The 26,154-nt window shown below is 48.4% G+C and overlaps 2 protein-coding genes across 2 annotated transcripts in view; one reads left to right on the top strand and one right to left on the bottom strand.

Moving 5' to 3' along the window:
- Top3a (topoisomerase (DNA) III alpha) overlaps positions 1-17,437 on the top strand; it is a 32,520-nt gene extending 15,083 nt beyond the window's left edge. The window contains exons 10-19 of the mRNA XM_013016557.1: positions 729-811; positions 2,596-2,803; positions 5,493-5,678; positions 5,799-5,928; positions 8,864-8,977; positions 9,061-9,226; positions 11,799-11,942; positions 12,698-12,820; positions 13,993-14,684; positions 15,902-17,437. Of these exons, the coding sequence (XP_012872011.1) occupies positions 729-811; positions 2,596-2,803; positions 5,493-5,678; positions 5,799-5,928; positions 8,864-8,977; positions 9,061-9,226; positions 11,799-11,942; positions 12,698-12,820; positions 13,993-14,684; positions 15,902-16,080 (2,025 nt within the window). The 3' untranslated portion in view covers positions 16,081-17,437. The remainder of the gene's footprint in view (positions 1-728; positions 812-2,595; positions 2,804-5,492; positions 5,679-5,798; positions 5,929-8,863; positions 8,978-9,060; positions 9,227-11,798; positions 11,943-12,697; positions 12,821-13,992; positions 14,685-15,901) is intronic.
- A 3,364-nt stretch (positions 17,438-20,801) lies between these two features.
- Positions 20,802-25,933, bottom strand: Mief2 (mitochondrial elongation factor 2). Its single transcript, XM_013016392.1, has 4 exons — positions 25,838-25,933; positions 23,926-24,078; positions 23,571-23,733; positions 20,802-22,738 (listed from the first exon to the last, which is right to left on the bottom strand). The coding sequence occupies exons 2-4, from the start codon at positions 24,070-24,072 to the stop codon at positions 21,684-21,686; spliced, it is 1,365 nt and encodes a 454-aa protein (XP_012871846.1). The 5' UTR covers positions 24,073-24,078; positions 25,838-25,933; the 3' UTR covers positions 20,802-21,683.
- Positions 25,934-26,154: the final 221 nt, after the last annotated feature.

Below are 26,154 nucleotides of genomic sequence, written 5' to 3'. Positions count from 1 at the left end.
GGAAATCTCAGTCTCTAAGATCAGCCTGAGTAGAAAAGACCCTATCTGAAAAATAAAGCAAAAGAAGGGCTGGGAACATGGCTCAAGTGGAAGTATACCTTGTTACTAAGCTCAAGGCTTGAGTTTAATTCCTACGATAAGTCTCCCACAAAAAAAAAAAGTTGCAGATTTCATAACCAAGAACAATAATGCAAGCCAGGTTCTAGTAGCTCATGCCTGTAATCCTAACGATAAAGGGCTATGTAGTGAAACCTTGTCGGAAAAAAAAAGAGGGCTGGGAATGTGGCTTAATGGTATAGAGTGCTTCCCTAGCATACATGAAGCCTTGGGTTCAATTCCTCAGTACCACATAAGCAGAAAAGCCGGAAGTGGCGCTGTGGCTCAAGTGGTAGAGCGCTAGCCTTGAGCACAGAGAGGCTCAGGGACAGAGCCTAGGCCCTGAGTTAAAGGCCTGGGACCAGCCAAAAAAAAAAGAAAAGGTTTTAACCTCTCTCCCGGTCCTATTATATCACATCATTCCCCAGTGTTTGGGGCCATAAATTTGCTAATGGTTTTCTTCCAGCTGAGTATGATTGTCTGAAAACCACTGTCTGAGATCTGCCATTCTTCTCATCTTGTGAATGCCACAGCTGGCATGATGATGGTTAGGCCTGCCTGAAGATGGTTAGGTAGTCGTGTCCTACCAACTCATACTGCATTGTAAAAATGCCTGTTTATCTTCTTAACAGGAGCTGGAGAAGCTGGCTTCTCGCAAGTTGAGAATAAATGCTAAAGAAACCATGCGGATTGCTGAAAAGCTCTATACTCAAGGGTAAATAATTGGGATCTGGCAGTAGAATTCAGTGCATCTTTATTAGGATATAAAATAGCTTTTGAAATAAAGCATGGGAATGGCTCAAGTGGTAGAAGACAAGCCTTGAGCAAAAAAGCCAAATTAGGGTCCAAGGTGTACACACACACACACACACACACACACACACACACACACACACACACACACACACACACACACACACGAGGGAGGGAGGGAGGGAGGGAAAAGAAGAAATAGAGCTATAAGAGCCCAGAGAAAAATCGCTGGTACTTGAATCCAAGGCCTTGCATATGACAAGCCAGCATGCTACCATTGAACTACATCTCCAACCCCCAAAACTTTTTTTTTTTTTTGTTAGTCGTGGGGCTTGAACTCTGGGGCCTGGGCGCTGTTCCTGAGCTCTGCAGCTCAAGGCTAGCTCTCTACCACTTGAGCCACAGTGCCACTTCCGTTTTTTCTGTTGGTTTATTAGAGATAAGAGTCTCATGGACTTTCCTGCCCAGGCTGGCTTTGAACCATGGTCCTCAGATCTGAGCCTCCTTAGTAGCTAGGTTTACAGACATGAGCCACCAGCCCCCGTTCCCCAAAACTCTTAACCCCTCAAGACCTCTTCCCTTGGCTCCTGGGAGTACAGACAGCAGATGGCATCTTAGTTGTTTGCTTGTGAGAATCATCGTTAAGAAGCCAATAGAAAATTTAAAATTACATATTCTGGCACCAGTGGCTCATGCCTATAATTGTAGGTACTCAGGAAGCCGAGATCACAGTTCAAGGCCAGCCAGGGCAGGAAAGTCCATAAGATTCTTTTTTTTTTTTAGTATGTTTTTTATTGTAAAAATATTGTACAGAGGGGTTACAGTTACTTGAGTAACATGAGTAAGGTAATGAGTGCATTTCCTATCCAGCATTGTTACCTCCTTTGTTTTTCCCCTACTGTCCCTTCCCTTCCCACCTCCTTACTCCTCCTCCCCCCTCCATATGATTCTTATCTCCGATTAACCACCAAAAAATCAGAAGTAGAGCTGTGATTCAAGTGGTGCAACACCAGCTTTGAGCCCAAAAGCTAAGGGACAGTGCCTGGGCCCTTAATTTAAGCCCTAGTACTAACACATACATACAATGTAGAGTCCATGTTAACAGCTTTGTTAGACAGCATGTTTTTTGGATGCTTTAAGAAAAATTATAAAGCCTGGCGCTGGTGGCTCACGCTTGTAATCCTAGCTACTCAGGAGGCTGAGATCTGAGGATCGCGATTCAAAGCCAGCCCGGGCAGGAGAGACCGTGAGATTCCTATCTCCCATAAAACACCAGAAAACCGGAAGTGGCTCTGTAGCTCAAGTGGTAGAGCGCTAGCCTTGAGCTGAAGAGCTGAAGGACAGCGCCCAGGCCCAGAGTTCAAGCCCCACGACCGACAAAGAAAAAAAAATTATAAGAGTATATGTTGTGAAAACCGGCCAATGAGCTAATGTATGACAGTCTTTATGTCAGACGAACGTAGGGATGCCAGTGATATGCCCCAGGCCATGAGGCTGATGCAGAATTTTGCGCTTTTATCCTGCATTTTGCTTTCCTTTTCCCATCTCATTTGTCCTAACAGAAGGGCCTACTGTTCCTTATTTTCAAAGGGCTTCCACGTATGACCTTTTCTCTGCCTGGGACAGGTGGTTTTCAGTTGAGTTAGCAGCAGCAGATGGGTGACTGCAGGTACTACCTGGGAATTTGAGTTATAACAGAACCTAGGAAGGAGCCTAGTGATTTTCTCTCATTTGCCTCTCTTTTAGGTACATCAGCTATCCCCGAACAGAAACAAACATTTTTCCCAAAGACTTAAACCTGATGGCATTGGTAGAACAGCAGACTTCTGATCCACACTGGGGGGCCTTTGCCCAAAGCATTCTGGAGCGGGGTGGCCCCAACCCACGCAATGGGAACAAATCTGACCAAGCTCATCCTCCTATTCACCCCACCAAATACACCAGCAACTTACAGGTTTGTTTCTCTGGATGTGAGGCCTGCTGGAACCAGGAGCAGATTTAAATCTGGTCTAAATGTTTTCTGATTTAAATAAATAATACTGAAATTTTTTTTTTTTTTGGTCATGGGGCCTGAACTCTGGGTCTGGGCGCTGTCCCTCAGCTCTTCAGCTCAAGGCTAGCGCTCTACCACTTGAGGCACAGCGCCACTTCCAGCTTTTTCTGCTTATGTGGTACTGAGGGCCTCATGCATGCAAGACAAGCACTCTACCACTGAGCCACCTTCCCAGTCCCCTGAAATATTTCTTTTGTGTCAAGAAAAAGGTCAGTATTGAAATTTTATTCCAAAGCCAGCTCATGCCTGTAAGCCTAGCTACTCAGGAGGCTAAGATCTGAGGATCACGGTTCAAAGCTAACCTGGCCGTGAAACTTCATAAAACACTTAACTTGGACCACCAAAAACCTGATTTCTGAAATGGATCTGTGGTTCAAGTGGTAGAGCACTAGTCTTGAGCAAAAAAGGTCAAGAACATTGCTCAGGCCCTCAGTTCAAGCCCCAGGATGGGCACCAAAAAGTAAATAAATAAAATAAAATTTTAGCCAGCGCAGGTGGCTCACACCTGTAATCCTAGCTGCTCAGGAGGCTGAGATCTGAGGATCATGGTTCAAAGCAGCTTGGGCAGGAAAGTGTGTGAGACTTTTTTAAAAAAAAAATTTTATTGTGAAAATACCGTACAGAGGGGTTACAATTACATGGGCAAGGTATCAAGCATTGTTGCCTCCTTTTTTTCCCCTTCCCATCCTTTCCCATCCCCCCTCTCCCCCCAGACTCTTATCTTCAATTAACCACCAGAAAACCAGAAGTGGAGCTGTGGCTCAAGTGGTAGAGTACTCACCTTGAGCTGAAAAGCTCAGGGACAATGCCTAGGCTCAGAGTTCAAGCCTTACAACCAACAACAAAAAAAAAAATTCCAGTTTATACCTGGCTTTCATAAAGACCCCCCATGGTTGGCCGTATTTGGTGAACTCCACTTAATTGGTCCCTCATTCAGACAAAGCAACTCACCTTCCTCTGTCAGTCCCACAGCAAGCCTTGAAGCCTTCCTTCCATTTCCGAAGCCTTGTAGCCTTCAATCACCACAAGGTTTCCAACTCTGCCAGGAAGTTTCAGTGCTTTAGCCATTTCCTCAGCTGGGGGATGAGTACCACAAGGGCAGCAGCTGTTTATGCTTGTCTGAAGTCTGTAGCTAAGAGTTTTAACTAAAAGTCTTTTTTCTGTTTTGAAAGCTATATCTCCTACTCAGAACCATGTCTTTTGTTTGTCCTTTTTTTTTTTTTTTTTGACAGTAGTAAGGTTTGAACTCAGGGCCTGGTACTTGGCAAACAAGCACCAGAACCACAATTTTTTTTTCTTCTCCTATTCTTTGAGACAGAGTGTCACTGTGTATGTAGCTCAAGTCAGTCTAGTTGGCCAAACCATATTTTTCAACACATGCATATAATCTCAAAATTCTAACCTCACCCAGCCATTATATACTTAACTTGGTTGTTATTTTATTTGTGCAGTACTAGTATTTGAACTTGGCCTTGAGCTTGCTCATGCTTGCTAGCCAGGTATGCTGTTAACTAGGTATGCACTCTGCTATTTGAGCCACATCCACAGTTATGGTGGATTACAGTCCTGATTATATTTGCAATTCTAGCAGTTAGGATCCCTGGGGTAGGAGGATTGAGAGTTCACTGCCAAGTATGATAAATGACAATTGTTAATCATATTTTGCCAAATCTGTTTTTGTAAGATTATCTCCATCCTGGGGGGAGGGGAGGGAGCAGGGAGGATTGGGGGGTGTGGGGGAGGATGGGAAGGGGAAACAAAGGAGGAGGCTACAATGCTTGATAAGAAATGTACTCATTATCTTTCCCATGTAATTGTAACCCCTCTGCACAGTATTTTCACAATTAAAAATAAAAGATCATCTCCATCCTATCTGTATGTAATATACTGTAGCTAACATATAGTATACACATAAATATTTCTTTTTTTTTTTTTTTTTTGGGTCCGGTTGTGGGCCTGAACTCTGGGCCTGGGTGCTGTCCCTCAGCTCTTCAGCTCAAGGCTAGTGCTCTACCACTTGAGACCCAGCACCACTTCCGGCTTTTTTCTTTCTGCTTATGTGGTGCTGAGGAATCGAACCCAGGGCCTCTGGCATGCAAGGCAAGCACTCTATCACTGAGCCACCTTCCCAGCCCCCACATAAATATTTCCATACATCTTTTTCCTTTGAATCAGTTCTTAGAGTGAGAATTACTATGTATGAGTATAAATGTTTCTTGGGCTTTTGCAAGGAACTTCACTAATCCTTTCTTATTGATACGAAGTCATTGCTGTAGTACATGCATGGAGATGCAGTCTTTCCCTATGAGTCTTATGTTTAGGGAGTCTCTTGTTTTTTATCTCATTTCTGTTTGAATTCACATCAAAGAGCCACTTTCCAGGCTGGAGGAGACTATATCTCCCTTATTTAGATCACCTTTGCCTGATTACAGAGTAGTAAGGTATGTCAGCCAAAACAAATCATCTTCCCAAAGACCTGCCTGAACTCATGTTGGCCTGTTTTGTGCAGGGTTGAAACTCTAGTTTACTGGTACTACTGACCTTGAAATGTACAGTTCTAGGGGTTTCAGACTTCTTTCCTTTTCTCCAGGGAGATGAACGAAGATTGTATGAGTTCATTGTTCGCCATTTTCTGGCTTGCTGCTCCCAGGATGCTCAGGGACAGGAAACCACTGTGGAGATTGACATTGCTCAGGAACGCTTTGTGGCCCATGGCCTCATAATCCTGGCCCGAAACTACCTGGATGTATATCCATATGATCACTGGAGTGACAAGGTGATAAGGAGATGGGAAAGGGAGGTATTCATGCTCCAGCCCTATACCTTCTGATGGAGCAGGAATGGACTGAGTTTGATGATAGAACCATCTGACCCTTGCACTTCCTGCTCTCTGTAGCTCCTTCCTCTCTATGAGCAAGGCTCCTGCTTTCAGCCCAGTACTGTGGAGATGGTGGATGGAGAGACAAGCCCGCCCCAGCTGCTTACTGAAGCTGACCTCATTGCCCTCATGGAGAAGCATGGCATCGGTCAGTAGCTCATGTGGAGCTTGTGGCTCTCAGCATGTACTGTGTGACAGCCACTGTCTCCTCAGTGCAGGTGATACATTCCCATCTCTCCTTCTCCCCCTCCCCCCTTTCTCTTTTTCTTCTTTTTTTTTTTTGGTCGGTCTTGGGCCTTGAACCCTGGGGCTATCCCTGAGCTCTTCAGCTCACGGCTAGCGCTCTACCACTTGAGCCACTATGCCACTCCAGTTTTCTGATGGTTAATTAGAGGTAAGAGTCTCACAGACTTTCCTGCCTGAGCCGGCTTTGAACTGTGATCCTGGGTAGCTAGGATTATAGGCATGAGCCACCAGTGCCTGGCCCCTCTTTTTCTTTTGTGCTATTACTGGGTTTTGAAATCAAGTCCTCACATTCTTATTTGGATTTTTGACTCACAGCTGGTGCTTAACCATTTGAGCCATACCTCCTAGTTAAGAATTTACCTTAGCCAGTGTGGGGGTTTTGTTGTTTTTGTGGTACAATGGTAGAGATGGAACATGAGCTTTATGTGGGCTGGGCAAGTGATCTACCACTGAGTTGCACCTCCAGCCCATCATTCACCAGTTGATAGACTTTTGTATTATTTATACTTTTGATCTGTTCAAAACAATGCTGTTATGAACAGTCTTGTGTGTTTGTATAGGAGTATGTTTTTGTTGATCTTGGGTGTGTACCTAGGAGTGGGATTACTGAGCTACTTTTTTGTTTTGTTTTGGCCAGTCCTGGGGCTTGAACTCAGGGTCTGGCCACTGTCCCTGAGCTTCTTTTGCTCAAGGCTAGCACCCTACCACTTGAGACACAACACCACTTCTGGCCTTTTCTGTTTATGTGGTACTGAGGAATCAAACCCAGGGCTTCATGAATGCTAGGCAAGCACTCTACCACTAAGCCACCTTACCAGCCCTGGGCTATTTTTTTTAAATATGTAATTTTACTGTTTTTAAGGTGTTGTACAGAAGAGTTACCATTTCATAAGTCAGGTAATGAGTAGATTTCATTTTTTGGACATCACCCCTTCCTTGCTTTCCTCCAGTTGCCACCTTTTTTTTTTTAATTGCCTTTAATGATGGGCAACACAAGTATATATTGTACTCAGAAAACCTGGGCACAGTGACTCAGCATTTAATCTTAGCTTCTAAGGAGGCTGAAATCTGGAGGATTGTGGTTTGAAGCCAGTCTGCATAGAAAAGTCCATGAGACTCCATCTTCAGTTAACCAGCATAAATCTGGGTTGGAATTGTTGTACAAATGTTAGATCACCAGCCAAGAAAGCTGAGTTCAAACTTCAGTACTGGCTGGGCTTTAGTGGCTCATGCTTGTAATCCTAGTTACTCAGGAGGCTAAGATCTAAGGATCACAGTTCAAAGCCAGCCCAGTCAGGAAAGTCCATGAAACTCTTATCTCTAACAACCCACCAAAAAACTGGAAGTAGAGCTGTGTCTCAAGTGATAAAGTGCTAACCTTGAGGGGCTGGGAAGTGGTAGAGTGCTTGCCTTGCATGCATAAGGCCCTTAGCATCACATAAGCAGAAAAAGCTGGAAGTGGTGCTGTGACTCAAGTGGTAGAGTGCTAGCCTTAAGCTGAAGAGCTGAGGGACAGCACCCATGCCCAGAGTTCAAGCCCCACTACTGAACTACAACAAAAAAAGTGCTAGCCTTGAATTAAAAAATCTCTGGAGAGTACCCAGGCCCTGAGTTCAAGCCCGAGGCAAAAACACCCCTTAGTACTGCAATAAGTGAGTAAGTGAATGAATTAATCAATCATGTAAACAAGCAGTTTTTCACTGGCTTAGGAATTTGTTTGACTTAAGTGGTTGAGCACCTAAGTTTTACACTACCAACTTCACAAAAAGTAAAAGAATATACAACTAAGTCTGTGAAAGAGTTGCTAGGACTAGTGGTCTAGGAAGGCTATGAGGTGAAGATTTTTTGTTTTCCTTTTTGGTTTTTTGAGATCAAGTCTTGCTATAGCCTAGCTTTTTTTTTTTTGCCGGTCCTGGCAGGGCCTGGGTACCGTCCCTGAGCTTTGTTTGCTCAAGGCTAGCACTCTACTACTTGAGCCACAACACTACTGGCTTTTTCTGTTTATGTGGTACTGAGGAATTGAAGCCAGGGCTTCATGCATACTACGCAAGCAGTCTCCCACTAGGCCACAGTCCTAGCCCTGCCTTAGCTTTCTGAGTGCTGGAATTCTAAGCATCTACCACCCCATTTTGCTTTCTAGGCCAATTTTTGAGGAACTGTAAACTATTCTCTCTCTTTTTTTTTTTTTTGGTCCGGTCGTGGGGCCTGAACTCTGGGCCTGGGCGCTGTCCCTCAGCTCTTCAGCTCAAGGCCAGCGCTCTACCACTGGAGCCACAGCGCCACTTCCGGTTTTTTCTGTTTATGTGGTGCTGAGGAATCGAATCCAGGGCCTCATGCTTGCAAGGCATGCACTCTACCGCTGAGCTACCTTCCCAGCCCCTAAACTATTCTCTTAAGTGCCTGCACCATTTTACATTTCTAGCAACATGTAGTTTCTCCACATCTTTGCCAGTACTTACTGTTACTTTTCCTGTTGTACATAGGCCAGTTGTTGTGAAATGATGCTTCATTGTGTCCATGGTTTCATATCCCTAGTAACACAACTACATATTAAAAAGTCCCTTTGGCTGGAGCTTAGAATAATTAGGATAGAGCTGTGATGCAGAGGAGGTATTATGGGTACAGCCATGGTCCTACTCATGAGAGAGGAGGAGTTAGAAGGCTGGAATTGGTGGCTGTGATAAGCAATAGGGCAGAAGGAGCAGGAGAGTTGAGGTTTCCTTTATGGATTCCTGTATGAAACAGCATTGACTGTCCAGGAAGAATTATCTCAGGGTGATAGAGGTACCCATGTGCTGCTCCCTGTATCATCTCAGAATAATGGAAATGACTTCCAGGTACCGATGCCACTCATGCAGAGCACATTGAAACCATCAAAGCCCGGATGTATGTGGGGCTCACTTCAGACAAGCGATTCCTCCCTGGTCACCTGGGCATGGGACTTGTGGAAGGTAAGGGTGGAAGGAGCTTGCAGTGGACAGCAGGGAGGCCTGCGTATCACTCAGGAGCTCACAGTACTGTTCTCTTCCTTCAGGTTATGATTCCATGGGCTATGAGATGTCTAAACCTGACCTCCGGGCTGAGCTGGAAGCTGATCTGAAGTTGATCTGTGAGGGCAAGAAGGACAAATTTGTGGTTCTAAGGCAGCAAGTGCAGAAATATAAGCAGGTTTTCATTGAAGCAGTGGCTAAGGCAACGAAGTAAGTACCAAACCTCGTGTCTTATCTAAGAAATCAGGTGTGCTATAGAGTTCCCTAAAAGAAGTAGGAGTATCTGAGGTGGTTCAGCAGAAATTAGGAGGTGCAGTTACTCTACACCTGCACCCTCCCAGCTCATTCTCACCGGAAACCTTGTTGTGGAGAGGCTAGTCCCATGGGCTTTCCCTTTTTGGCGTTTTCCCTGATAGTTTAGTTTATTCTTTTCTATAGACTTTTGCCAGTATAGAAATAGTAAGAATAGTATAGTAATAATGGTAATCAGAACACCTTCAATTATTCTAGGTAGTTAGCTTTAGAAATGTTAGCCTTGGGGCTGGGAAGGTGGCTCAGTGGTAGAGCACTTGCCTTGCATGCTCGAGGCCCTGGGTTCGATTCCTCAGCACCACATAAGAAAAAAAAAAGCCGGAAGTGGCGCTGTGGCTCAAGTGGTAGAGTTCTAGCCTTGAGCTGAAGAGCTGAGGGACAGCGCCCAGGCCCAGAGTTCAGGCCCCATGACCGGACCCAAAAAAAAAGAAAAAAGAAATGTTAGCCTTTAAATTTTTAATTCTGCCTTGGATTAGGTGTCACAGTCATTAAAAAAAATTATTACTATAAAGGTAATGTACAAAGGGGTTACATGACATAAGTCAGGTAAAGAGTACTTTTTTTGTTGTTGGTTGTGGTCATAAGGCTTCAACTCTGATCCTGGGATATCCCTTAGCTCTTCAGCTCAAGGTAAACACTCTACCACTTGAGCCATAGCACCACTTTTGGTTTTCAGGTGGTTAATTGGAGATAAGAGTTTCATGGACTTCCCTGCCTGGGCTGGCTTTGAAGTCCAAGATCTTTCCCTTGCTCTTTCCCAGTTTTTACCTCCCATCCCCGCCCACAAGATGCATAGTTCATGTATAGTGTATGGTGAATACCACTGCTACATTTTTTTTACCCTTTGTCCATCCATTTATGTGCCCCCACTTACCCTCCCAAAGACAGATAAATGAATAAATAAGATGAAAACAAAAACAACAACAAAGGAAAAGAAAAATTTCTTGTCCCATTCATTTAAAGCAGTTCTGATAGATTCTTTGTATGTTTTTACCTGTGATACTCTGATACTAGATATTTAACCTTCCTTTCCTGGTACGTATCTCCTAAAACCCTTGGATTTTTAGAAAAATTATTTATTTATTTATTTTTTGATTGGTCATGGGGCTTGAACTCAGGGACTGAGCACTGTCCCTGAGCTCTTCAGTTCAAGATGAACACTTGTCTTCTTTAGCCACAGCTCCACTTCCTGTTTTCTGGTGGTTTATTGGAGATAAGAGTCTCATGGACTTTCCTGCCTGGGCTGGCTTTGAACCATGATCCTCAGATCTCAGCCTCCTGAGTTGCTAGGATTATAGGAGAGAACTACCAGAACCCAGCTTTGCAATTCTTAAACTGATACTGTCCTTTTGCTTTACTAATCAGCTTACTGATGGAGGAGGTGTTGGGGTTGGGGTAAGGGACACCTGATGAGCTGCAGTATGGAGGCTGGTTGCCAGGGGAACCAACATATGGTTAGAGGTTTGAACTCCCCATCTCTAGGAAGAGAAGGGGCTGAAGGATGAGTTGATTTCCAGTGATCAATGATTTATCAGTCATGTTTAAATATTGAAGTCTCCATAAAAGCCCAGGGTTTGAGCTCTTTCATATAGCTGAATAGATTCCTAGAGGACAGCTCATCCAGGGAAGGCACAAGTGGTCCTCAGCCTCTCACATGCCTTTTCCTGTGCATCTCTCCATCTGACTTTGCTGAGTTATGTGAGCTGCTCCAGAAAAACAGTCACAGCTTGGTGTCAATGGCTCACACTTATAATCCTAGCTTCTCAGGAGGCTGAGTTTGAGGACTGTGGTTTGAAGCCAGTTAGTGAGACTCATCACCAATTAACTACCCAAAAAGCCAGAAATGGAGTTGTGGCTCAAGTAGTAGAGTACTGGCCTTGAACAAAACTCGGGAATAGCACTCAGGCCCTGAGTTCAAGCCTCAGGACTGGCTCATACAAAAAAGTCAAACTTGAAGGGAAAGGGGCATTATGGTAAGCCAATTTATAGCCAGTTGGTCAGATATACAGGTCACATTCTGGTTACAGATAGCCTCTGAAGTGGGACAGTCTTAAAGACTGAGCCCAGATTAGAATTGAGTTAAATTAGAGGACACCCAACTGGTATCCCCTAGATGGTTGGTGTGGAGAAAATACTTCCACATGTCTTTGTGCTTATGGTAGGAAATAACAGTTTAGGATTTTCTTTTTATCCATCAGAGTACTACTTACCCATTTTGAAAAGAAATATACTAGGTAGAATTGAATGCAGTCAATGCAGTTTTATTTATATCTTATCTAGCTGCAAGCCAGGAGTCTGGGGAACCTGGAACAGTGGGAGCCTCCATTTCCTCTCTGCCCTTTGCTATCTGTATCAGCCTTGTGACTCCCTGACAAGCTGCTTCCAGGCTCTTAGGTGTCATGGAAACAAGAGAGTATTGTAATACCTTTGTAGTGATGCTGGCTAAGTGATGTCTGTGCCTTTTCTTCAGATTGGACGAGGCTTTGTCCCAATACTTTGGGGAAAGGGCAGAGGTGGCCCAACAAGAGGATATCTACCCAGCCATGCCAGAGCCCATCCGGAAGTGCCCACAGTGCAACAAGGACATGGTCCTCAAGACCAAGAAAAGTGGCGGGTCAGTGCCTGACTTCTGTGCCTACCTCTCCTCACTCAGAACTGTTGAGTTAGCCAGCTCTGAAAGGCCCCGTCACTTTATGTCCATGTCATTATTAAAGGAAGGCTGCTTTGGGGAAGTCCTTAAGGTGTTAGAACTAACAACATAGCAGGGCAGTACCTGGAGTATGTGCTGTGGGAATTCAGATTCCATGAAGAGTGGTATCTGCCTCAAAATGTTGCATTAAAGCTGGATGCAGGTGGCTCACACGTGTAATCCTAACTACTCAGCTGGCTGAGTCCATGAGACTCTTATCTTCAATAAACTATTCAGAAAAGGCCTGAAGTAGTGTTGTGGCTCAAGTGGTAGAGTGCTAGCCTTGATCACAAAGTGGTTCAGGGATAGCACCCAGACCCTGAGTTCAAAACCCAAGACCAGCACGCATGCACGCTCATGTGCACACACACACACACAATGCTGCATTAAGCTAGGTGCCAGTGGCTCATTCCTGTAAGCCTAGCTACTCCGGAGGCTGAGATCTGAGGATTGTAATTCAAAGCCAGACAAGGCAGACAATCCAGAAGTGTAGTTGTGGCTGCAGATGTGGTAGAATGCCACCGTTAAGCAAAAAAAGCCAAGGGAGAGCAAAGCCCTGAGTTCAAGCCCCAATACTGGCACTACCCCCCCCAAAAAAAAAAGGGTTTTCTTAATAGAGGTGAAACACTGAGTATCTCCTGTATTCCTGTGATCTGACCTTGGTTGTCCCTACTCTCCAGGTTCTACCTCAGCTGCACAGGTTTCCCTGAGTGTCGATCAGCTATTTGGTTTCCTGACTCAGTGCTGGAGGCCAGCAGGGATGATAGCGTGTGTTCGGTTTGTCAGCCACCCCCTGTATACAGGTGAGCCAGGTGTCTCTCAAGGCATAGATCACAAAACCATCACAAGGGGGGAACATCTAGGGAATGCCATTCTTAGGATCTGTGGAGCAGGAGCTGTGCTGGCTGCAACCCAGGAAACTTATCTAATCCTGTTATGTTTCATGGAAACTCCATCTGGGAAGGAGCCCTTCTGAGCTGCAAAGTACCATGGAGGAAAAAAGTATCCTTGTAGCTTTGAGGTCAAGAAATTGTTAAGTCTGGTGGCCATGCTGCTCCAAAACCCCTAGAGCCCTAACAGGATAGTAGTTCTCAAATCCAATCCCTAGACCCTTCTCTCATACACAAATCATTGAGAACCCCAAAGAGCTCTAGTCATGGATGATGTTTTTCTGTATATTCCCTGTTTGAAATGAAAGTTGGGACATTTTAAAGTATTTATCCATTGATAGCAAATATATTACAAATTTTAAAAATGATTTTTCAAATAAAGTACCTGTTTCCCAAAGTGAAGAATGACATTTGTTTCCATTGTGCAAGACTAGCTTTCCCATAACTGCCTCTGCAGTCAGCTGAGCCACTGCAAGTATTGTCATCTCAGAAAAATGCCAGTAGGCACATGTGGAAGAATAAGGGAACCCGTGTGCAACTTCTTAGCATTCTTAAAAAATAATCTGACCTCTGGGTGCCAGTGGCTCACATCTGTAATCCTAGCTACTCAAGAGGCTGAGATCTGAGGATCACGGTTCAAAACCAGCCCGGGCAGGAAAGTCCATGAGATTTTTATCTCCAATAAACCACTAAAAAACCAGAAGTGGTGCTGTGGCTCAAGCGGTAGAGCGCTCACCTTGAGCTGAAGAGCTGAAAGACAGCACCCAGGCCCAGAGTTCAAGCCCCACAACCGATCAAAAATAATAATAATAATCTGACCTTCTTTACCTAGAAAGGGGTCCAGACCTCTATGGAGCCCAGAAACCATACTTCAAGAACCACTGGTGTAGTAGAAATTTTCAGAGGAGTCTGGATTTGGGTGGTTGATTAGGGTGTTAGGTTTCATCTGTACTGCTCCCCAATCTGTACTCTTCTGAAGATTTTAGGGTGCTTCATGGGGGATAAGGATGATGGGGGATAAGGATGATGGAAGATGCTAGCATATCGTGGTTAATAAGTCTTTTGCCATTTTCTATTCCCACTAGGTTGAAGTTAAAATTTAAGCGTGGCAGCCTTCCACCAACCATGCCTCTAGAATTTGTGGGTTGCATTGGTGGATGTGATGAGACCCTGAAGGAGATCTTGGACCTGAGATTTTCACGGGGCGGTGCCCCCAGAGCAAGCCAGGCCTCTGGCCTCCTTCAGGCCAGCCAGGCCCTGAACAGGGTGGACAGTAGCCAACAAAGCCACTCCCAGCTCCGTAGCAGCCGACAGACTGGACCCTCGATGCCTCTGCACCAGACCCTCCAACCACCAACTGGCACTGGTGAAAGCAACTCTGTGACATGCAACTGTGGCCAGGAGGCTGTGCTGCTCACTGTCCGCAAGGAGGGCCCTAACCAGGGTCGGCAGTTTTACAAGTGCAGTGGTGGTGGCTGCAACTTTTTTCTGTGGGCTGACAGCAGCCATCAGTCAGGAGGAGGACTTCCCACCCCTGCCTCAAGACCTCCAGGAAGCTCCATGGGACGCCTACCAGGCCCAGGCAACCAGTCGGGTGGTTTTGGTAACCCTAGTGATGGAAGTGGTGGCAGCACATCCTGCCTGTGCAGCCAGCCTGCCGTGACACGGACTGTGCAGAAGGACGGACCCAACAAAGGGCGCCAGTTCCATACGTGTGCCAAGCCACGAGAGCAGCAATGTGGCTTCTTTCAGTGGGCTGACGAGAATGTGGCACCAGGTAAGACAGACAGGGTGTGTAGATCCTTGGTCAGATTTCCATGCTGGTCTTCATCTCAGAAACCACAAACAGTAGGATGGCATGGCTAGTCGTGCCTTGCCCCTCCATTTCCTTATTGACCAGTGAGGTAAGGAACCACACTTTTCCAAAAATAAAGAACAGCTACTAGCCGGGCGCTGGTGGCTCACACCTGTAATACTAGCTGCTCAGGAAGCTGAGATCTGAGGATTGAGGTTCAAAGCCAGCTGGGGCAGGCAAGTCTGAGACTTTTATCTTCAATTAACCGTTAGAAAACCAGAAGTGGCGCTGTGGCTTAAGTGATAGAGCACTCATCTTGAGCTGAGGAGCTTAGGAACAGCACCCAAAGAATTCAAGCCCCATGACCAACAAAAAAAAAGAACAGATGTTAGGCTGGGAGTGTGGTTTAGTGGTAGAGTGCTTGCCTCGCATGCGTGAAGCCCTGGGTTTGATTCCTCAGTACCACATAAACAGAAAAAGCCAGAAGTGGTGCTGTGGCTCAAGTGGTAGAGTGCTAGCCTTGAGCCAAAGAAGCTCAAAGACAGTGCCCAGGTCCTGAAGTCAAGCCCCAAGACTAGCAAAGAAAAAAAAAAAACAGCTGGTGATAGTTGGGGAGCTCAGTTGTGCCCAGCACTATGGCAAATACCCTTTCTGTAGCCTGGAAGTGTGGCTTGAGTAGTAAAGCACCTACCTAGAAAGCACAAGGCCTGGGCGCTGCCCCTGCACTCTTCAGCTCCAGGCTAGCTCTCTACACTAGAGCCACTGTGTGTGTGTGTGTGTGTGTGTGTGTGTGTGTGTCACTGTGCTCTCTACACTAGAGCCACTGTGTGTGTGTGTGTGTGTGTGTGTGTGTGTGTCACTGTGTGTGTCACTGTGTGTGTCACTGTGTGTGTCACTGTGTGTGTCACTGTGTGTGTCACTGTGTGTGTGTGTGTGTCATAGGGTTTGAACTCTGGGCCTGGGCGCTGCCCCTGCACTCTTCAGCTCCAGGCTAGCTCTCTACACTAGAGCCACAGCGCCACTTCTGGTTTTCTGTTGTTTTATTGGAGAACAAAGTCTCATGGACTTTTCCTGCCTGGGCTGGCTTTGAACCACTACAATCCTCAGATCTCAGCCTCCTAAGTAGCTAGGATTATAGGCATGAGCCACCAGCACAAGGAGTCATTTTTAAAGTCAGTTTTGACCACTTCTTCCCACAGGGACTTTTGCAGCTCCACCCTGGCCAGGAGGCAGAGGAAAAACTCAGGGGCCAGAGGCCAGGAGCAAAAGAGCCAGAGCCAATTCCTCAGATGTGGGATCCACAACAAAGAAGCCCCGGAAATGCAGCCTTTGCCACCAGCCTGGACATACCAGACCTTTCTGTCCTCAGAACAGATGAGGGTAGGCAAGGTAAAGAGACTCATTCTCACACCTGGAAGTGAACTGAGACCTGGTAAACAAGAGAAGTGTTAGGTTTTGGAGTTGGGCCTTCCTTTGTTGATGAACATAAAGCAGACCACTATGGAAAAGGCCATTGTGAGACAGTGGCCATCTGCCCAGGGCTTAGGAATGACCCCCTAGCAACTGCATTGCTGAAAGGACAGGACTAGGCCCTTCGTTGGACGGTGGCTGTTAGCATGTGATGGCAAGGCTGCTAGCATGTGTTTCTATGCGTGCCTGGCTGTGGGCTGCTGTGCTGTCAGGCCAGATGCTCCCAGGGCTTCCTTTACCTGTTTGAAGCCCCCATGTGCAGAACCAAGCACTCTTTGCACAGCCTCTGGGTAGCCTGGATGGGCTTCTCTGCAGCCATCCCAGAAGGAGGGTGGAATGCCAGGAGTGACTCTCACACCAGCAAAAGCTTCATTCTAGCCTCATCTAGAAGCCACAGCTCTAATGCCTTAGTGAGTTCCCAATCGGTGACTATCCAGAAAGAAGACACCTTTTCTTTGTATTGGTCTGCTGTTGTGTGTTGTGTGAGATGCTCCACTGTGATAGACTGACGCCTCTAGAACTAGATGCCCATTTGTCCTCACATAAGGACTCAGCGTTTAAATGTCCTGGAAATAGCCATGGTGTCTACAGTTCAAGATTTCATCCTCATCAGGGTTAAGAAGAGAGGAAGCTTTCACCCTCCAGGAGACAGGATACCACATGTGTCAGGCAGAATCTCACCTAATGAACACAAGAGGGAGATGCAGCTTTTAAACATAATTTATAATGGGCAAAAAAAAGTACAGATGCCAGCCACAGCCAGAGGAGCTTCATTTTAGGGCTCTCACCAGCCATCCTGGGAAGCTCTGCCAGACTAGCACTTCTTTCCTGTGTGGGGAACACGAGTTCAGCTTGTCTCCACTGTCTCCTTGGAGAAGAGATACCAGTGCAATATTGTGTGTACAACCTTCCATCTTCCCTCACTCTGCAGAGATAGCTTCGCAGAAACCCGGAGAACACCTCAGCTTTATTAGCTCTAGTTTGTTGTCGAGAAGAGAAGCAAAAATAGGTGTGAATTGCCTATTAGTCCCTTTATTAGTAAAGAAAGTTGTTCTCAGTTGGGGTTGCAGCAGTTTCTCTGAGCATGGCTCAGTAGCAGGGTTTTTATAAACGTGGTTTCCTGGCATTGTTTCTGGATTCTCCCAGCCTAGATGAGTGTGATCTGGGTTTGGGGTTTTCTCCTTGCCACCACCAATCTTCCCACCTATCATTTGTCTCTGGGGTTACCTAATCTGGATATTTCACATAAATGGAATTGTATGTGACCCCTATGTTTGGCTTCTTTGACTTAGTGTAATGTAAATACGTGTTCTCTGTTATTTTGGGTGTGTGTCAGGAATGAAGTTGCAAGATCATTTGTTTTAGCTTTCTTAGGAGCCACCCAACTACTAGAGTGTCTGTACCATCTTACAGTTTTCAGCAGCCAGCATGTAGGGGTTACTCCTTCTCTACATCTTTAACACTTGGAGTTTTCCTTTCCTTTTTTTTCACGGAGTTGGGTATTAGAGTCATGGTAGTAGGTATTATAAAGCACCTCATTGTTTTCAGGTCTTCTTTGGCTAGACAGGGCTGGGCTAGGGTGACATAACAGAACATTTTGGGTGTATGCCAGTACTCGGGCTTGAATTTGATCCCAGCACTGTCCCTTAGCTTTTTAACTCAAAGATAGTGCTCTACTGCTTGAGCCACAGCTTCATTTCCAGGTTTTTGCTACTTTTTTTTTTTGATCCTGTTGTGGGGCCTGAACTCAGCCTGGGCGCTGTCCCTCAGCTCTTCAGCTCAAGGCTAACACTCTACCACTTGAGCCACAGCGCCACTTCCGGCTTTTTTCTTTTTGCTTATGTGGTGCTGAGGAATTGAACCCAGGGCCTCAGGCATGCAAGGCAAGTGCTCTACCACTGAGCCACCTTCCCAGCCCAGGTTTTTGCTACTTAACTGGAAAAAAGAGTGGTAGATTTTCCTGCCAGGCTGGCTTTGAACTGTGATCCTTAGAACTCAGCCTCCTTAGTGTCTAGAATTAGAGTTGTAAGCCACTGGCACCCAGCTTTCTTCTTTCCTTTTTTATTTTTCATTTTTTGGTCGGTTGTGGGGCTTGAACTCGACCTAGATGCTGTCCCTGAGCTCTTCAACTCAAGACTAGCACTCTACTTGTGCCACAGCCTAAAACTTTTGGTTTTCTGATGGTTAATTGAAGATAAGAGTCTCACAGACTTTTCTGCTTGGGCTTGCTTTGGATCTCAGCCTCCTGAGTAGCTAGGATTAGAGGCGTGAGCCACTGGTGCCCGGCTTCACTTCTTTCCCATTTATTTATTTACTTATTTATTTGTTGGTTGGTTGGTTGGTTGCAGGGCCTGAACTCTGGGCCACAGCTCTTTAGTTCAAGGCTAGCGCTCTGCTTATGTGGTGCTAAGGAATCGAATCCAGGGCCTCATGCATGCAAGGCAAGCACTCTACCACTTAGCCACCTTCCAGCCCATTCTTTTTCCCTTCTAATGCGTCTGATTTTTCAACTCTGCAGCCGTGCTGAGGGGGAAATTTCAGAGCAACCCACTTTAGGCTCACAAGAAAATCTGGGCTGAGGGGCTGGGAAGGTGGCTCAGTGGTAGAGCACATGCCTTGCATACCAAAGGCCCTGGGTTCGATTCCCCAGCACCACATAAGCAAAAAGAAAGCCGGAAGTGGCGCTGTGGCTCAAGTGGTAGAGCGCTAGCCTTGAGCTGAAGATCCGACAGCGCCCAGGCTCAGAGTTCAAGCCCCATGACCAACAAAAATAAATAAGGACTGGGAAGGTGGCTTAGTGGTAGAGCGCTTGCATGCATGCCTGAGGCTCTGGGTTTGATTCCTCAGCACCACATAAGCAAAAAGAAAAAAGCCGGAAGTGACGCTGTGGCTCAAGTGGTAGAGTGCTAGCCTTGAGCTGAAGAGCTGAGGGACAGCCTCCAGGCCCAGAGTTCAGGCCCCATGACCGGACCCCAAAAAAAAAAATCTGGGCTGAGAAGAAGGCTCTAAAGTGAACTCCTGGCTGCAGGGGTGACTCACTTGCCTAGTATGCACAGCCCTGAGCTCATTCCCAGTACTGCAGAAACTACATAAATAAATCTGACTTCCCAACAGCTAGCTTCTTACAGCCGGCCTGGGTCAGCCCTTCCCCAGAGCCCAGGACAACCTTGTGGCCCAGACGGCTACCCTGACACCTCAGAGGGCCCTGCTGTGCTGGCCCTTGGTGATGCTGATAGAGTCTGAGGCGATGGGGCTCAAGCAGCTCCCATTCTGGTTCTTCACCTTTGTGGAAGGTGGTAGACTGTCCACAACTGCCCAGAAAGGCATCAAGTCTCCATTTCACAGTTGACAGGACTAAAGCACAAGCCCTGCCCTCACTGCAGGGTGTGGGGTCGCCACAGGAAGGACAGACCAGATGTGAATGGCATGGACTCAAAGCCTGACTTGTCATCTGTGGTGACAGACAAGGAGCCCCAGGTTGGCCCATGGGAAACACCTAGCTTCAGAGCTGCTTGACTCACTTGTAGAACCAAAAGGAGACCCAGGAGAAGACTCCAGGGAGCAGGCAAACACCTGAGTCAGGCTCAGCAGCTCAACCTTTGGAGCAGACACAAAACCCTAACCAGGTGGTTCCCATTACCAGAGCAAAACTCCCACCAACACTCTCAGGCTCTGTACTCCTAGGACTTGTCTCAACTTCTGACCTCTGGTGTGGTGGAATCGGGTGGGTCACCCCCATAACCACCTAGTATAACCCCTTATAACACATGGTGTCCCTATGAAAGCCTTGAGATCCCTCACTCCATGCTGCTCTATGAAGGTACAGCTAGGAGGTGACATCCCTCAACCAGGATGTAAGCCCTCACCACACGTGAACTTTCCTGACAGACTCACTCCAAAGCTGAGAAATTTGTCAGAGCCAATTCAGCTTGGAATTGCTACAGCAGCTTGAACAGGTGAACAGTGCTTTTTTTTTTTTTTTTGCCAATCCTGGGGCTTGAACTCCAGGCGTGGGCATTTGTCCCTGAGCTTTTGTGCACAAGGCTGGCACTCTACCACTTAAGCCTCAGTGCCACTTCTGCTGCCACTTCTGGTTTTCTGGTGGTTAACTGGAGATAAGAATTTACCAGAGGGGCTGGGAAGGTGGCTCAGTAGTAGAGGGCTTGCCTCGCATGCTCGAGGCCCTGGGTTCGATTCCTCAGCAACATATAAGCAAAAAGAAAAAATCCGGAAGTGGCGCTGTGGCTCAAGTGGTAGAGCGCTAGCCTTGAGCTGAAGAGCTGAGGGACAGTGCCCAGGCCCAGAGTTCAAGCCCCACGACTGGACCAAAAAAAAAAAAGGATTTACCAGACTTTCTGTCAAGGCTGGCTTCAAACAGATTCTCATATCTTAGCCTGTGAGGCAGGATTACAGGCATGAACCACTGTGCCTCCTCACCCCCACCCGAAGATACTGCTTCTTAAAAATAAATCGCCACGCCCAAGTTGACCTAAGTCCTCTTGCCCCGCTGCCAGGCCAGACCAAGCCAAGCCAGAGGAGTGACTCCAATCAACCACCTATGAAGTTGCCAAGGCCACCTTCCCTAACAAGTCACACACATACAAATTTTCTTTTATTCTTGTTCACATTCTTCAAGGCATAGCTTTTGTTTCAGCAGCAGAGAACCAAACCTGAAGGGGCCCCTGGGAGGGGAGGCACGCTTCCTCAGCCAGCCCCTGCTACCTCAGCTAGGCTCCAAGGTCAGGATACATACATCTGCTGACAGCAGTCTGTTTTGGCACTCTGTGGAGGCCAGGTCTGCGCACAGGCCTCCTCTGGGAAGGACATGCCCTCTGCTTTCCAGTGCTGCTTAGAAGCAACTTCCATGGCTAGGGCAGCCCATAGCTTGGCTCCCACAGCAAGAGCAAGGCTCAGGCTCAGCCACCCTGAAAACTTAGCCAGCAGGAGGGAAAGGGCCTTCCCTGAGGTATCCAGTGGGCAGCGGGTGGGACAGCCCACAGAGTACTCAATAAGAAAACCAAATACACAAGAGAAACTGGAAAATGACACCATGCAACAGCTAAAAAGCTGTCCTGATTCCAGCCTCAGGGGTGGAACCAATACTCAATAGCCAGGCTCTACATGCCTTCAGGATGCTTGGAGTTGGTACCCAGGAAAGTTATTTCTCTTGGCAAAAGGATGTAGTTGGCCTTTACCTGGCCTAGGATGGCAGAAACCACATTCTTCGTGGTTTCATTGCTGGTATGTTCTAAGCCCAAATCCTGAGCTGGACTCAGGTCTGAGGTGGTATCTGAGTGGTGAGCACTGTTAGCTGCCCAGGGCCATCCAACCACACTTAGGTGACAGCAACCCAAACTCCCCAGACTCCGGAATCCCAAGCATAAGCCAGTACCATGTCCCTCCTTTGTTCTGGTTAAAAGCAAGCAAAACACCACTCTGCAGATCTCTGGGAGGGAAGCAGCTGCAGCTCCCTGGAAACAAACCATGCAGGCCACCAGGGCCTTCGCTCCTCTAAAGCAGTCCCTCAGGTGCCTGCAGACCACTGTAGAGCACATAGCCGATGTTATCGATCTCCTCCTCCCGAAAGCTGCCCAAGAGGTTCACTCTGGGGTTGAAGTGGCTCGGCAGGCTGGACTGCTCCAAGCTGCCCACCAGCAATTCCAGGGCCTGTAGAAAGCGCTCTCCCAGGACCTCCTCAGCCCACTCAGCTTCCTCCTCCCCCAGGCGCAGAACCACCTGAGTCAGGTGGTCCCGCCCCAATTGCCCCAGGGCCGGGTGTCCCCGGCAGACAGCACACAGAAGCAGCAGCAACCTTCTGCGAGTGCCAGCATCCTGGTCATCCAGGGCCCGCAACCTGGAGGCCTCCATTGGATACAAGTCCTGAAGCCAGAGGTTCCCTGCCAGCCCTTCTAGGGGCCAGGCGAGCAGAAGGTAGTCATTAGCACTGGCCCCAGGGACTGCCACCAGCACAGCCACAGTGAGTTCCAGACGCTCATGCTGTACCTCCAGCAGCAGCTCCTCTGAAGCCACATTGGGCCGGATCAGGCACCCAAGCAGGCCGCCAATGGCTGGCCAGTTGACTGAGGCAGCCAGGGCCTTACGGAGTAGCTCTAGCAGAACTCTGGAAGAGAAGTAACCCCCGACCAGGAAACGGTCCCAAGGACTGCTTCCCCGGGGGCAGAACTCAAGCTGAGTCCTCCGAACAGCCCAGCAGCGGGGGTCCCTGGCCACAGTGTCTATACCAGGCACCAGGCTCCACAGGCCAGGCTCCAGCACCACTGGTACCAGAAGGCGCACGTGCTCAGCAGCCCCTGCCTGCAGCCCATCATAGAGTGGCCCTCCAGGCACAAGTGCCCCAAAGGGCAGTTCTGGGAACTTGTTCCTCAGGTAAGCCTGAAGCTCCAGGGCGATGTCACCGGCCAGCTGTTTGGCCAAAGCCACTTGGGCTGCTGGGATAACCACATGGTCACGCTCGAATGCCAGGAGCTTCTCCTGGAACGTCAGGCACAGCGGTGCTGGAGAGCTGAGTTGGGCAGGCGTCTGAGGACTGGTATCTGTGGACCTCACTGCAGAATGAAGAGTTTGGGGAAAATTATCAGAACACCCCACGAATTAAGAGAACTCTAAATCATCACCAGCTATGTGAGGACCTTATGCCTGTCGTCACCTGGAATAGCCACTGAGAAAGCACTGAGTTCAGGTCCTCAGAACAGTGACTGCTTGATAATAAACTCTCACTGACTCAGAGCCCCAACACTCTGGCCCTACAGCTTCAAACAGAGCAGAGAAAATTGGCCCTTCCCCTCTCCCAGTCTCCGTTTTCCTATCTGAAGCTCCCCATCATCATACTGTGTTGATGTTTCTACTTGTAGAAAGAAGGCAAAAATCAATCCTAGAGCTGGAGGCATAGCTCAGTGGTAGAGTGCTTGCCTAGAATGAATACTGGCCCCCCACGTTACCAAAAAAAATTATATGAACCTTGGCCGGGCGCTGGTGGCTCGCGCCTGTAATCCTAGCTACTCAGGAGGCTGAGATCTGAGGATCGAGGTTCAAAGCCAGCCCGGGCAGGAGAGACTGTGAGACTCCTATCTCCAATAAACCACCAGAAAACCGGAAGTGGCGCTGTAGCTCAAGTGGTAGAGTGCTCGCCTTGGGCTGAAGAGCTGAGGGACAGCGCCCAGGCCGAGTTCAAGCCCCACAACCGACAAAAAATATATATATATATATATATGAACCAAAAAGACCTATGACCCTCATCCAACATTTAAGGAACCAACAATCTGGAGAAGTAGAGACTTGCATAGGGCTGTAAGTTGTTCAGTGGCAGAACTCCAGTGTGACTATGAAAGGAGCACCCCCCTTCTCCCCCCCATCAGAGGGTTAAGGTGTGTCAATTACCTTGTGCAGAGGAGGAGGGGACTAGGGGCAATATGGGCTGGCTGAGGGCAACAGGTGGGGGCCGGGGCTGTTGGTGTGGTGTGGCCTTTAGCAGACTCAGTTCATTCCAGCCATCCCCCTTGGTGTCATCCTCATCCCGAGGGCTGGTTGCCCTGTCAATGAGCTGCAAGCAAAGTGACACAGATCAGAGCATCCAAAGCCTAGACAGCAGGAGCAAAGCAAAGCATGGTACTGGGATAGAGAAATGGATTCCTTGGGCTCCAGTCTAGCCTCAGAAAGTCCCACCACCGGTCCTAGACCCCAACCTTGTCCTCCTCTGCAAATCTCACGAAGGCTTCATCCAGTTTAACCTTACCCGTTTCACAGCCAGGGTGGCAATGCCCAGCACAGCTGCTCCGCCCACACCCAGCACCAGACGGGCGTTGGCCAGAAGGAAGTCCACCGCGCTGCCCAGGCCCTCACCACCACGCTGCTTCCCCCGCTTCTGAGAGAACTCTGCCATGTCTTCCTGCAAGAAAGTCATAAGCATGGGGCACTGAGGGAGGGGACAACCAGACTGGTAGGGGGCCAGCATGGGAAGGTGCTCTGGAGTAACTAAGAGTTGAGCCTACAAGGGAGGTGATCAGGGATTTCTCATGAGAAAGCAGCCACTCAGTGTTTCCTTTGAGATGAAAGAGCTGTGTTCCTTCCCAGAAAGCTGCAAACAGTCTATGCCTGGAAAGAAGCACATAAGGAAAGCCATAGGAAAGAGAAGCCCACTTTCCTGATCCAGCCCTCCACCCTCCAAGATCTCTGATATGACCAAAGATTTCTGTCCTGGGACACCACCTATTTCACAGATACAGGATGCCAAGTAACTCAGTGAGTGGGAAGGTCTCAAACCCACAACTACAACGTCTCCAGACTCCTCCACACCCAGAGACTAAGCACTTGTCCATTTGGTCAGGTCCTCAGCTTCCTAACCAGGACTGGGCCTACTCCTCCTGACTGATAAGTTGTTAGGAGGAATCCAAAGATCTGCAACTTGGGGCCCTTGGCATCCTGCCTAGGGAACCTGTAAGAACTTTAGTAGGACCTCAGTGATGCTCAGGAGGCCAACCCCCCAAATCTTTAGAAGGAAACTCTCAGTCAGGACTAACAGGTCAAAGGTCAAGGCGAGCAAGATGGCCCAAGGGAGGCTGGTAGCATCTATCAATGTGTGTGTTCAAGTCAAGGCTGACACCTCCATTGTCAGAAGAATAAGCCAACCCTAAAGATGCTGATCCCAAACAGCTGCCTAGTGCATCTCTCAAAAGGGCTCTCTGGACCGCTTGGGCTTGAGCCCGTGCTAGGATGGAGGGAAGGGTCTTCAGCTGATGGGAAGCCAAATACACAGGTGAGCGGAGGGCCAGCAGCCACAGCCTCTTTGCGCATCTGTAAGATGGCAAGGTATCAGGAAGGCTGAGTGACTGGATGGCACCTGGGAAATGGAGGCAGAAATCTCTCAGGGCCTAGACACAGCCTGATGGGACACCAAGGATGTTAGCCCTCCCTGCTGGTCTGTGGGTACCTGAGACCCACTGCCAAGTGACAAGATGCTTGGAGTAGCTGAAGCCTAAAGCTGTGTGTGACTCAGCCGGGACACCTGCCCACTTGCCGGAGACTAAAAATAAGACCCCACTCTGGGGGCTAGGGAGATCACAGGCCAGCTAGATGACCCACCATGGCCCCAAAGCCGGTTTCTGCTTTCTCATCAGTGTCTACCTCTGAGACAAAAACAGCCCATGGCCCCCCAGCAGGACCAAGAATTCACTTCGTAAACTGTAAAACGCTTTCAATACAAGCACTATTCCATTATAGTGGGGCTCAGCCTTGCCTCTGCGCGGTCGTGCAGGCCCCGACACCCAGCATTCCAACTCCCGGAAGGGGAGGGCGGGCCAGGATGATTAAAAATAACCAGGCTCCTCCGCGCAGCCTGGCCCTGGATGCCTCGGGGCCCTTCCACTCCCCGGCCAAACCCGCTAAACCGTGGCCAGGGCTGAGCAGACAGCGTAGCAGCCCACAGATGGCCCTGTTTCAGCCCTCCTCGCCGGAGGAAACAGAAGCCCGGAAATCAAGATTCGAAGGGCCAAGTTTGAGATTCGAACTCGGGCCTTGGTGCCGAAGTCCTTCCTTCCCAGGCCGCAGCCGCGCGACCGCGGGCCACGCCCCCAACCTGTGCTGGACGCACGCCACGCCCGGGACAGGGAGACCCCAGCCTCGGGCCGGGCGCCGCGCCTCTTTCGTACCTGCGCCCGGTGTCGGCGCACCGACCGGAGGACGCGGTGGATCTGCTGGACCTCAGCACCCGGACCAGCCTGGGGATGGAACGTGAAAGGCCCGGGAACGAACGCCGAGGCCCAAGGGCTGGCGGGTGACCCCAGGGACACTCAAACAAACAGGCCCAAGCTCCAATCCACGCACCCGCCGGTGGCGCACACGTTCCAAAATACTTCATGGCTCAGCCAATGACAGGACGGCCACGCCCCCTCCTGCCGGCGCACTCCTTCGGGGGCGGGACTCTTGGATGCTCTCCGGATTTAAAGGCGCAGCGTGCGACGTGGGC

Source organism: Dipodomys ordii, unplaced genomic scaffold, assembly GCF_000151885.1.
Source record: "Dipodomys ordii isolate 6190 unplaced genomic scaffold, Dord_2.0 Scaffold31, whole genome shotgun sequence".
NCBI classification, from domain to species: domain Eukaryota; kingdom Metazoa; phylum Chordata; class Mammalia; order Rodentia; family Heteromyidae; genus Dipodomys; species Dipodomys ordii.
This window is presented reverse-complemented; position numbering and strand designations above follow the sequence as displayed.